We start from the raw sequence: 13,474 nt of genomic DNA, 5'->3' as shown, positions 1-13,474 counted from the left end.
CAAATTAAATCATACAAGTAATCTTCATGCGGTTCCCTATTTACAGCTCAGAAAGTTTCTTCCTCTTCTATAAAATCTGATAACTTCAATTATTATGTGTCTTCCATAAAAAGGTATAAAAAAATGTGCACCTCTTTCTGAGTATGTTACTATTCGAGTACCAATGTTTTTGATTTTGCAAATAATCTGGATAACGAATGTAAAAAGATAATAAATATACCTTTTATAACAAAAGAGTTATAGACTTAAAATTATAATCATCAGTTTATTGTTAGATAGCTAGGGTTTATTATTAAGTGGAGGAAAATTAACTGGAAAATAAGACAATAATATCCTATATATAGTCTTCTAAATGGTTTTTTGATGTCTGATCTCTCTATTGAGATAGGTAAGGAAGAATTTGCAGTTTGAGATTATTGTTTAATATTTGATTTATTTCACCAGTCAAATCAACCAACAGACTTTTTTATCTTTTTTAATGAAATGTTCCTGGGGCCTATTTTCCTCTGTGGTTTAAGTTGGATGGATTCGGGGTGGGATTCTTCCATCAATTTGAAAGCATGAAATGTTTTCTTTAAACAGTGTTCCCTTTCTTATTCCCAGACAATCGTTAGAGGAAACAAACCCTGCAAGGAAACCTCCATCAATGGCCTGCTGGAGGATTTCGACAACATCTCCGTGACCCGCTCCAACTCCCTAAGGAAGGAAAGCCCGCCCACCCCAGACCAGGGAGCCTCCAGCCATGGTCAAGGTCATCGGGAAGAAAATGGATTCCTCACCTTCTCACAGTATTCCAGCGAATCTGATACCACTGCTGACTATGCGACGGAAAAGTACAAAGAAAAGAGTCTCTATGGAGATGATTTGGACCCGTTTTATAAAGGCAGCCTCTCGGCCAAGCAAAATGGGCACGTAATGAAAATGCAACATGGGGAAGCCTACTATTCTGAGATGAAGCCTTTGCAATCCAACAGAGCCAGGTTTCCTGTTGATTATCACACACACTTGGACTCACTGAGCAAACACAGTGAGTACAGTGACCTCAAGTGGGGGTACCAGCGAGCCTCAAGCAGCTCCCCTCTGGATTATCCGTTCCAATTCACTCCTTCTAGAACTGCAGGGACCAGCGGGTGCTCCAAGGAGAGCCTGGCGTACAGCGAAAGTGAGTGGGGACCCAGCCTGGATGACTATGACAGGAGGCCAAAGTCATCATACCTGAGTCAGACAAGCCCTCAGCCCACCATGCGGCAGAGGTCACGGTCAGGCTCCGGGCTCCAGGAACCCATGATGCCCTTCGGAGCAAGTGCATTTAAAACCCACCCCCAAGGACACTCCTACAGCTCCTACACCTACCCTCGCTTGTCCGAGCCCACAATGTGCATTCCAAAGGTAACGTCCACCGCCTCCTTCCTTCTGGTGTGTGGGGTCTCCACAAAGGTGTGCTCCTATAACCTTATACAGATTCTAGAGTGCTGATTTGTCTATAAGTGAGAATCCGTATCAAAATCCTACCTGATTTCCACCCACGAGCCCCAAGGGCAGAGAATTTAGGGCAAGGCACATTTATTCATTAAAATCAAAGCCTTTTAGGAGCTTCTACAAGGGTTCTGGTTAAAAGGCAAAAAAAATTATGTATTTGAAAGATATTCTGATATACTAATGCTAAATGTTATGTGCTCACATGGCATTAAGTCCTGTGTTAAGGAGTATACAGTTGTAGACCATTAGGTGGAGTAACAGTGGTTCGTGCATTCTGGTAAAGAACTGTGGACAGGGGGAAAAAATCAGGATAACGTGGTAAGTTTTTAATAAAGTTAATTGTGTTCAACTCAAGAGATGGTCCCGCATTTTGAGAGTGTGTTTTTTCTACTAGTTTAGTATTCAAATGTCATTGTTTTTTCGTATGAAACTTTGGGATAATAGATGGAATCTGGTTGCTGGGCCTTCTTTGGTGTGCTTTATATTTTGTTTTGTCTTATTGTCATTCCTCTCTTGATACTTTTTCTTTCTAATGTTAGCTGCAGCAAATTTGCTTTGAAATGTGGCTGATCCGTGATATCCCAGAGTTTGGGAATGGCTGTTGGAGGAGTTACTGACTTTGCAAAAATGCCTTGGAAAGTGTGCCAGGGGGTTATTTTCCTGGAGTAACTTAGAAATGTTTTCGCTGCCTCCCCTGTACAGCAAAGTGAAAATGGGACGTCTGGCAGTGGGCTCTAGATTTCAGAGGTCTCAGACCAGTTGAGGGAGACTTGACTTCTTGAAGCGTGATCATGGACCTTTCACCGAATACTGTCTCTTCAACCGCTTGAAGGGCTGCATAGCAAACCCTGGAAGGCAAGCCTGCCTGCATCATCTGTTTGATTGATTGTCAATACCCAGTATTTTTCCTTTGCTCATTATTTCTCATAAACCCAATCCAAGATGTTGAAGTCTTTTAGGGACATGGTGGGAGTGACTAAGCCATACTTAGTCATACTAAGCCACACTTTAGAAAAAGCAAAATAGTTATCACTTTAGTTCCCAACATATAAACTTAAAAATAAATCTTGAGGAAATAAAGACCTGAAATATGTACTGCCAGTTAAAATTTAAATATTGAGAATGTTTTCCATCTCACTGTGTTATTTATTTGAATCCCCATGATCAGGGTATCATGGCTGCCTTTTCTTCCTATGTTCTTGCCGGGGCAATGGTTGGAAAGAAGTCTGTCCAACTAACCAACAAAGTTATAAGAAGCCATATGCATGTGTCATGATGCATGAGATCGTTTATTCGATTTACTGTGCACATCACTTAACCAAAGGAACCTCTTCATAGTTCTAGAGTGAGCTAAGCAAATTAATACATTCTGTAGCTGAATCTAGTTACATTCTCTGGTTTTTGAACATCAGTGGTTACTTTAGGAATAAAGAATGTGATTTTTTTCAGCTTAACTGAGGTATAATTGACAAAATTATAAGATATTTAAAGTGTACAAGATGATGAACTGATATACATTGTGAAAGGATTTCCCTCACTGAGTTAAGACATTCATCACCTCACATGTTTACCTTTTTTGTTTATGTGTGAGAACATTTAGGTTCTACTTGCTTAGCAGATTTCTACAATATAGTGTTATCAACTATAGTCACCATGTTATACATTCGATCCTCAGACCTTATAGCTGAAAGTTTGTAACCTTTAACCAACTTCTTCCTTTTCCCCATCTCCTAGACCCTGGCAACCACTTTTCTACTCTCTGTTTCTATGAGTTTGACTTCTTCCTTTGTTTTTTAAGATTCCACATACAAATGATGCCATTTATAGTATTTGTCATTCTCTATCTAGCTTATTTCACTTAGCATGAAGCCCTTCAGCTTCTTCCATGTTATTGCAAATGACAGGATTTCATTCTCTTTTAAGGCTGAGTAATATTCCTTTGTATATATATATATTTCTTTGATTCACATTTTCTTATCCATTCATTCGTTGATGGACACATAGGCTGTTTCCATACCATATCTATGCTAATAATGCTGCAATGGACATGGGAGTACAGATATCCCTTCCAGATAATGATTTTGTTTCCTTTGGATATATACCCAGAAGTGAGATTGCCGGATCATGTAGTAATTCTATTTTTAATTTCTTGAGAAACTTCCTTACTGTTTTCCATTGTGGCTGTACCAGTGTACATTCCCATCAACAGTGTACAAGGGTTCTCTTTTCTCCACATCTTTGCCAGAATTTGTTATCGCTTACCTATTTAATAATAGCTATCCTAACAGGTGTGAGGTGGTTTCTCACCGTGGTTTTGGTTTGCATTTTCCTGATGATTAGTGATGTTAAGCACCTTTTTATATACCTGTTGGCCATTTGTATGTTTTCTTCAGAAAAATGTCTATTCAGGTACTCTGATCATTTTTAAATTAGATAATACGGCGTTTTTACTACTAAATTCCTCACTATTATTTCCCAGTATATTTTGGATATTAACTCCTTGTCAAATATGTGATTTGAAAGTATTTTTTCCTGTTCTGTAGGTTGCCTTTTCATTTTGTTGGTGGTTTTCTTTGCTGAGCAGAAGTTTTTTTTAGTTTAATTTAGTCCTACTTGTTTATTTTTGCTTTTGTTGCCTTTGCTTTTAATGCCAAGTCTAAAAAACAAACCATTTCCAAGAGCAATGTCAAACAGCTTACTCCTATGTTTTCTTCTAGGAACTTTATGGTTTCAGGTCTTATATTCAAGTCTTTAATCCATTTGAGTTGATTTTTGTGTATGGTTTAAGATAGGGGTCCAGTTTCATTCTTTTACACATGGCTATTCAGTTTTCCCAGAACTATTTATTGAAGAGACTATCCTTTCCCCATTATATATTCTTGTCTCCTCTGTCAAAAATTAATTGACCATATATGTATGGTTTATTTCTGGGCTCTCTATTCTGTTCCACTGATCTAAGTGTGCTTTTTTACCAAAACTATACTGTTTTGATTACTATAACTTTGTAATATAGTTTGCAATCAGGAAATGTGATGCTTCCAGTTTTGTTCTTTTTTCTCAGGATTGCTTTGGCTATTCAGGGTCAAATATGATTTTGTGTGTATGGTATATTTGAATGCTTGTTGTTGGGAGCTGTTTTAGGTCATGGTCATCAAGAAAATTGTGTCCAGAGGCTTTAACCTTTCAGTCATGGAGCTGTATTTGGCCCATTGACATGTTTAGTCACCCAATAGTCATTTTCAACATCTGAAAAATCAAGATATTTCACTTAGAATTCTCAGCTTTTGGGTCTCAGATTTCTCTTATGAAAAATGGGACAACCTGTTATCCCTGGGCCCACATTTTCACATAGCATTGGAAATAGAATTGGCTGGAGGTAAAAGCTGCTCCATTACAAGGGACAGGCTCTGCCCAGCCCACTTCATTAATTTTTCCCATTAGCCTAATCCCTAGAGGCATTTGAGATTTAATATAACCACCAGCATCCCTTGCCTACTCATTTCACAGAAGGGGAAAGTGAGGTCCAGAAAGTCACATGGCACACTTAAGGTTTCACAGTTGGTTGGTTGCAAAAGAAGAATAAGAATCTAGATCTGCAGTTTCTCCCAGTTCAGTATTTTTCCCATTATATTGGCATATGTAGTTTTAGGGGTTCAACTGCATTTGCCAATAAAACCCATGAGAGGTCCCAGTGGCCACCAAAACTTTAGGTTAAGTGGAGGAATAGGAAGAGGATGGGAGGAAAGAGGGAGGGAGGGGATAGATTGCTTAATTCTTCACTGATTCCCTCTTCTTGCAGACTTCCAAATATAAGGCAAAGCAGACCTGCTTTATATTTGTCTATTTGGCTACTATTGTGGCTTAAGAAAAAAAAAAAACCCATAACAGTTCCTACCAAGTGTTTTTCAGTCCTTATAATCAGAACTCCAAAGGAGCAATCTGCTGCTCCATGTTTCATAGGAGACCCATGAGAAATTCACGAGCAGGTCTTGTGGGAGGGTAGGAGGTAGGAGGCCTGTTAGTAATTAAAACGTTTACTTGATTAAAAATATAACATCTCTCTAAAAAGACTCAGGTGCCTGTGTCCTTAGAACTAGACTCTTAAAAATCTACCAATCACATTTGGATTTCCTGCTGAGAGAAGAAATAGCAATCATGACTCAGATAATTTGACTTTGGCTCATGGAAAATTCTAGAAATTGATGGGTAATGTTCACATCTCCAATAACAAGAGAAAGCATGAAACTTGAGTAAGTTTCCAGATAGAGCAAAAATGAGGAGGGGTGTGTGTGTGTGGTTGTGTGTGTGTGTGACACCAGCTTTACATTTTGGCTTAAATTTTTAAAAAAATTCACAAATGTTAACCCACAGTAAAAAACTCTTCCAATGTTATCTACCTACCTTTCCCATTAGTGTAACAGGAATAAAGGATGTTATGAAATCTGTAGATATTGGCATCCATCTCTTTAATTTTAAATGTTTTTTTGCTGGGGCTGAGCAGATGAAACCTTGGGGGAAAAGATAAAGCCAAACCATATCCATATAGCACCATTCAGATCACAGAATTACCAAAACAGATATGGAGAGAGACTGCTTTCCACCCTCTCCTGCAGACAAGGCTGCCTTATAGGGAGGGAAACTGGCTGGAGACCCTGTTCCAGTGCATTTGGTTTTGCTCATGCCAATGCTTTCCAGGGATGAGGCGGCTGTTGGCTTGGGTGTCTGGTGCTGGCTCGGCACATCCATCCCTTGTTCTGGCTCCAACTGCCAAGAAGCCCCCAACGTCATCCCAGATCTGCCAGTTCACGAAACACTGGCTGGTTGCCAGATCCGTGTGTTACCTTGTTGAGCCTCACAGTCCTGTAAATTCTGGAGGTTGCCTGGGATGCATGAAGTGGGAGGAAGGGTTAGTAGAAAAAGAGACCTTTAAGGATGCTGAGTAAAATGGCTGTGTAGCAACCATCCCTGTGATTTGAGAAGCTGGTATTTAGAGTGTAGATAAGTGATCTACACTCTAAATACCAGAAGAGAAGAATGCTGCTTCCTCAGAGCCAGTGGGAGGGAAGAAGGGATAGAATGATGTTGACAGCACTTCTGATGGGCAGCTGGAGACTTTTCAGGAAAGCAGATGTTCTTCAGCTGGGATCCCTAGAAGCTGAGCCTGAGACAGGGATTCTGGAACAGGTGATTTATTGAGGGAGAGAGAGCAATAGGAAAAAAGCAGGATAGGGCAAGGGAAGAAGTCACCAATACAGGCTTTCCACTAAAATTGAGCCTCAGCTGATCCCATGGGAGTTCTAGAACTTTGAACAGGAAACAGCCCAGTCAGTCTGCTCATAGCAGAGCTGGGACCCAGCTTTCTGGGCTCAACCCCCTCAGCCAGACATTGGCGACATCCCCAATGGCACAGGAATAGCTTCTGCGGTGCCACGCCTTAACCTGGCTCCTTACGAGCTCCTTCTAACACCTGCAGCAATAACGTCCCCTTGGTTTGTGTCATCCTGTTCCATTCTATAGCTGGATTTCTCAACCTTGACACTATTGACATTTTGGGCCTGGTAATTGTTTGTTGTGGGGCACCCCATGCACTGTAGGATATTTAGCAGCATCCCTGACCTCTGCTCACCAAAGGCCAGTAGCACCCCTCCCTCACCTGTAACAACCAAAATATCTCTAGACAGCGCCCAATGTCATATGGGGCAGGGGGAGCAGAAGCAACTCCAGCTGAGAAGCCCTGTTCTCTAGCTGTCGTTCCCCAAATGCTTTCTGGCAGTCAAGGCTATAGGTTCCGGAGATAAACTCCCTGGGTTTGAGTCTTGATATTGCCACTTACAGTTGGGTGAATAAACTGCTTAACTGTGCCCTTACTTCTTTATCTATGAAATGGGAATAAAGACTGCCCCTGCCTTATGATGTTGAGTGAGGTTAAATAAGTTGACAATTACAGTAACCTAATTATTAATATGCATCATCTGTATACATCAGTCTGTGTGTATAGTGTGTAGATGGATGACGGCTGTGATGTGACGCTGGAGGTTACTGTGTGCCAGGCACTGTGCTAGACATTTTACAACCATGACCCAATTTTGTCCTCGCAACAACTCTGGAAGAATTCAAGATCATCTCCCTTCTACAGTGAAGAAGCTGAGACTCAAAGAGACTATATCTTTCCTGACGTCCCAAGGATATGAAGACAAACAGCTGAGCCAGGATCCAAAATTAGGTCCATCTCACTCTAAAGCCTACCTATTCCAGAACATTCCCATTTCCACCAAGAAAACCAAGGAGCAGAGAGATGGATATGAGGCCTTGGGGCCTAGATGCACACACCGCAGGCAGCCCTCACCTTTCTGACAAAGAATGGGTGCTGATTCACAGGTGGATTTGAGGTGCATGGGAATGTGCTTTATTCTGTCTGTTCTTGGTAGGCTGGAATCCTCTAAGAAGCGCCTTAGCATCAGCAGACTGTGATTTGTGGGTAAAGCTGGGACCATGGGTTGCAAAGGAAGCATTAAGAGTAGCGATCCCTGAGGCTCTCCTACGCACTCACTGTACCTTGAATGATGGTCTTATTTGATTTTATAAAAGACAGACCAGATTTTCTCACCCATTACAGAAGGCATTGAAGAGCACAAGTTCTAGAATCAGATCCCCAAGATTCCAGCACTTTCTAGCTGTGTGATCTTGTCTGTGCCTCAGTTCATTCATCTGTAAATAGGGTGTCTCAATACCTACTTCAAACTTGTCCTGAGGATGAAAAAAGTTTAATAAATGTAAAGGAGTTAGCACATGGCAAGCCCTCAGTGTCAGCCCTTAGTCTCAGGAATATTTCTGGTTGGAAAACATGTCACCATATCTGCTCTCGCCAGTCACAGGAGCATCCTGTCGGTATAATCTTTTATATATTTTCAAAATATGGGGACAGGTTCTATCTGACTCTGCCCTCACGGCCACTCTGTGCAACCTCATAATTACTACTGTCATCTCTTTAGAGATATGGGTCACGGAAGGCCAGAGTAGCCGTGTGACTTCTCAAGGTCATGCAGAGCCTTAGCGACTGAACTGGCCTGAGGACCACAATCCTGCCACCCCAGTGCTTTCTCTACTCTCCAGAATGGAAATGACATTCTCAGACTTCTTATGGAAGACAGCTGCTAAGAGAGAACAGAAAATTTAGCAGCATTAAGGCAAGAGCCATCATCTCTATAGATGCATAGTTGTGATGGTTCCTGCCAACCAATCCCTCTACCTTACCCTCTTCATCTCCACTGCACAGAGCAGCAAAGTGACCAATGCTGGGCCCACGTCATCCCAAATAGCTAGCATATTAAGGGGCTCTGAGTGAAGAGAGAGGATGCAAGAAAAACAGTGGCATGGTTCCCTAGACCTTCATTCTGGGGTCACCAGTGCAATGATTTTTCCCTGCTCAGCTTCACTTTGCTTTTCCTAGAAGGAAAAAGCAATTGAACCAGTGTGCTCAGCCTCCCTGAATCAATAGTTTAATGTCTCACCATTCTTTGTGGTACTTGTCACGCCCAGATTCAACCAAGGCTCCAGGAACAAAACTGTAGCTCCTAATCTACTAAGGATCCCAGCAGAACACTTTTCAGAGATACTTTAGGGCCTGATGGGTAGTGAAATGACGAGGATGTTGAAATCTGATGGGCTGCGTCAAAAATCTGAGAAGGGGGCAGGGGGAGAGAGAAAGTGCTTAATTGCTTAATATAACAATGGATAGTATTGCCTGTAGATTTTTCTTCCTTTACACATGGGCTCCCGCAAGATGTTCATTAAGGCTCATAAAACATCAAAGAAGTGATTCAGAGCAACATCTCTAACATCTGTCCCTTCTCATGGAGACTTTAGGCATCATTTGCCTATGAATGAACTCATCTTCCCATGAACGTTCTTGTGGTTCAAAGTAAATTGTATTTTGGTCATTATAAGTGGGTTTTCCCGTTACCAAATTAAAAACGAAATGAATCTAACCTGGCATTGTCTGTCCCAGTGCTCTTAGAGGCCCTGACACATTTGAACCATATTCTACAGCAGCGAACTAATTCCTAAAGGTGCAGCCCCCTTCCCCCCACCATGTCTCTGCAGGCGGTGACAGATCACAGGTCAGAGTACTCTGCTCTTGAATAGAGGATGAATCCTTAGTTTGGAGTAGCAACAGTGGGGGGTGAATTGGATATACTGATTCGGAGGTGGAGGAAGAGCCCAAAATACCCTGTCCCCTTGAGCCTGCTGATGGGAGATTGATTCATTTCTTCAAATAACTAGGGTTTGCCTCTTTGTAGGGGTCATGAGCCACTTGTCAGAACTCTCTGTGTGCATTTGCCATCCGTTTTGTAAGGCAGGGAAGTACACGTCTCTTCAAACTTCGTGTCATAAGGTGTAAATTCCTACATGCCTAAATAGGAATCCAGCCTCACGGTGTGGGAGATTTTCCTGCAAAAATGCTAAATATGGTGAATGGCTTTCTGCTACATGCAGTTTGGAAACCCAGCAAGTGTCTGATCATCCAGAACTGAACCTCCTTCCCAAGTTCCTTGCACCAGGACCTTAAGGAGACACCTTGATCCCTGAGGTTCTACTGGGCCCTGCCCTTGACCGCTGCTCCCTGCTGTGATATGCGTGCCTCTTTCACTGAAATTGAATGCCAGCTCAAAGTGTGTGCTGTATCTCTTTGTCATCTGGTCCATATAATAGGCTCTGAAACAGGGCCACTCCATTTAGTAAATGAATATAAGTAATTCATAGGAAACTGAACATGGTTTTGCCTCAAGCGAGGACAGTAGCTGTTGTTTATTAAGATGCCATTGGAGGTGGAACAACTCCCTACCATCCTGTAATCGGAGCTCTCGTGTCAGCAGTCACTTCAGCAGGAGAAATGGAGGCTGGAAAGTCATGGATGGAGACACAGGAGCCCATCCGCCACAGGCCAGGCAGGTGGGGACTGGCCACCATCAGTGGCGTTCCTGCTGTGGGATTGCAGAGCATAACAGCAGGGATGCAGGTCACAGGGTTTAATGAATCCCCTTCCCCTAATTATCAGTCTCTAAAATGTCCCTACAGAGAAAGCTAGGTACTGATTCTCTCCCAAATCCTTACAAGCAGACGTTTTTCTTTCCCCAAGCCAAGCCAAGCCTGGTCCTGTTACCTTTCCCTTTGAGTCAAGTAAGGACAATTTAAGATGTCCTTTTCTTGCTCAGAGCCTCATGATTCACTTTTATCCTGCATTTGATTTGTGGAGAACAAGCAGCGCGCAGCCTGGCTTTTTTTCATTTGGGGGATGAGCAGTGTCTTTGCTTTATTGTACTTTGAAAGGTGTACTGGAGCATCACACTCAGGCACTGGAACCGGCTGCCTTCCCATCCCCTATAACTGCAAGGAGTGGATAGAGAGACACCATCCTTCATGGAAACTTCCGCAGTCCCCATTCTGTGGACGCAGACTTAACAACACGCCTGCCCGTGCACACACACACACATCCAGCACAATCCAGCCGCAGCCTCCCTGTCACCAGCACGGAAGGCCACAGTGACAAATAGATGCTGCCGCAGGGTTTTTTTCCTTCTTTTCTTTCTCTCTCCTTCCCCCCAGCAAGCCTTTTTTCCTAGCCTTGGCATAAAATGGTCAAATGATGTTCTACTGCAGAATTCAATTTCACAGTTCAGTTAGGTCCTTGATTACACTGCCAAATTCAGATTAATGTGCATTTAACTAACATGGATCAGGGGAATTCTGGCTGGCAGCCAGCTGTAATCGGAGTAATTGATAGCTGTGTGGAGTTTTATGCCCTGTCCACCCCAGCACACCACTGGTGAAATTGATTGATTAAATGAATTCATTGCTATAATTATTTATAATTTTGATACATCGCAAGCCTGTGACTGGCCCGGTCCTTGGAGATGTGCTCATTGTGGAAGGGGAATCTGGCTGAGTTGTTAACTGAGGATTATTTATTCCCATATAATACTGCTTTTTTTTTTTTGTTTTTTTGGTCCTTCTTATTTTTTGATTGGGTTTGAATAGAGACATGAAAATGTCCGTTTCTTTAAGATTTAATTTATATTGAATTCTAAAAGGCATTGGGAAACTAAAAACTGAATATATGTTATTAACCATTTTAGAGGAAGGAAACTAAGACTGTTTCTATGTCTTTTCAGTAATTTTAAAGATTCCTGTAGTGAGAATTCCTTCTGAGAACGTATCTGATTTCCAATGACAATTAGTGGTCCTGTGACATCAACTAAGCAGTTTGGCAGTCTGGTGATATCAGCCTGGGTAATAATTTACAAAATAAATCTGTTCTCCTCTTATAACATCTTGCCATATGGAGATCACCCTTAAAAGTATGCAGACCATGGTCTCACTTGTATGAAACTATTGATACTTTTCCACAGAATCACAGGACTGTTCTCTTTGGAGGAGTGGGGGAAGCCTTTCTGGTGTCTCTTTATTGTTTTCTCTCCTGCCTTGTGGCTTTCCACCCCTGCTCCCTATGCCCTTGCAATAAGGTCTTAGAAGGTAAACTATATGCATAGATCTTTTGGAAATGGTTTGGGGCACGGATGGTGGGAGGCACATTGGATTTGCTTATTAAATATCTGTACCTTTCCCTGGTCCAATTACACCACATTGTGGTTTCACTAGATGATAAAATCCTACATCCCTCTTGAGATGCTACAGTCCTGCCCACGTGGACTCCAAATGTACTCCTTTTGTTCTAGAATATATTTGTAAATCAGGTTGTAGAAAATGTAGCCCAGTTCAAGCTTCACTCTTCTGCAAGTCTCTCTTATAGACATGAACGTGTATATATGTACAAAACAGTATATATGGACAAATTCATCATTTTTGTTTCACCCATTTATAATTATAAGATATCATGGGAAAGATGATTTAGAGTAGAACAGTTAAATAATTATAACAGTTTAAGAGCCATGTAAAAGGGCCAGGAGGCCATGTTATAGAAGAAAGCTTGGGCTTTCTTTCTTGAACAAACACACAGAAGAAAGTTTGGACATTGCAGCTGAACACAAAATCCTGCTCTGGCCAAAGTAAAAATGAAAGCAGTGAATTATGTATATATGAGCAACTCATTTTGCTGTGATGATTATTCCTTTTTTGTATATTTTGAGCTGATTTCTATAAGCCAAGACTGTTCACACACACACACACACACACACACACACACACACACACACACACTTAATTTTTCTTTTCACCCCCCTCCCCCAGGCATTATCATCCATCATTTTCTGGCCCAGTTCTTGCATTTGGCCTCAGGCTGCTCAGACATCTGGGCCCCCAGTGAAACACCCTAATCAGGCTTTAGCTCCGTAGCAGTCACTCTACACTGTGCCCACCTCTGTCCTGACCCTGTCTACCTTTTCATCATTGAAAGATAGCTCTGAGAAGGTATCAAGGACCCAGGTTCTAAAGTGACATTGTCTGGATTTGAACCCCAGCTCGACTTCTTAGGAGCTTTGAGACCTTTGCATGACTACTTAAACCCGTGGTGCCTCAGTTTACTTTTCTGTAAAATGGAACAATTACAGGACTTTATCTCACTGTGTAACTTGGGATTTAAATGTAGCCATGTACATGAAATGCTTGGAACAGTCCCTGGCACGTGGGAAGCACTCAGCAAATGTCAAGTATCATTATTAACATCAGTGTGAGTTACTCCTGTGAGACAGGCTTCTAACAGAGCAGTTGGTTAATGGAAGGGGCCCCGACTTTGCTCCCAGTAAAACACCCCTACTTTTTATCAGAGAGAATGTCCACCCTTGATTACGTAGGCCAGGGAGGTGACAACTAGTGGAAGAAATGCCAAGGCAGGCAAGAAAGCAGGCCTGTGGTGCCAGTGTGTCCGGCAGCTGGGATATGGACACCCTCCCACTGGAGGTGAAGGCCTGACCTGAGCCGAAGAATCGGTTTGTGTAATCTTCTTGGAGGTTTGGGGCAGCTGGCCTCAGATTGCTTG

At 42.1% G+C, this 13,474-nt stretch overlaps 1 protein-coding gene across 4 annotated transcripts in view; it reads left to right on the top strand.

The window, feature by feature from the left end:
- PAK5 (p21 (RAC1) activated kinase 5) overlaps positions 1-13,474 on the top strand; it is a 320,997-nt gene that overhangs the window by 274,481 nt on the left and 33,042 nt on the right. For all 4 annotated transcript variants that reach the window (XM_082359049.1, XM_082359051.1, XM_082359050.1 and 1 more), the window contains one exon: positions 604-1,389. In XM_082359049.1, the coding sequence (XP_082215175.1) occupies positions 604-1,389 (786 nt within the window). The remainder of the gene's footprint in view (positions 1-603; positions 1,390-13,474) is intronic.

This window comes from Balaenoptera borealis (genome assembly GCF_965194805.1).
Source record: "Balaenoptera borealis genome assembly, chromosome: 16".
In the NCBI taxonomy this organism is placed as follows: Eukaryota; Metazoa; Chordata; class Mammalia; order Artiodactyla; family Balaenopteridae; genus Balaenoptera; species Balaenoptera borealis.
This window is presented reverse-complemented; position numbering and strand designations above follow the sequence as displayed.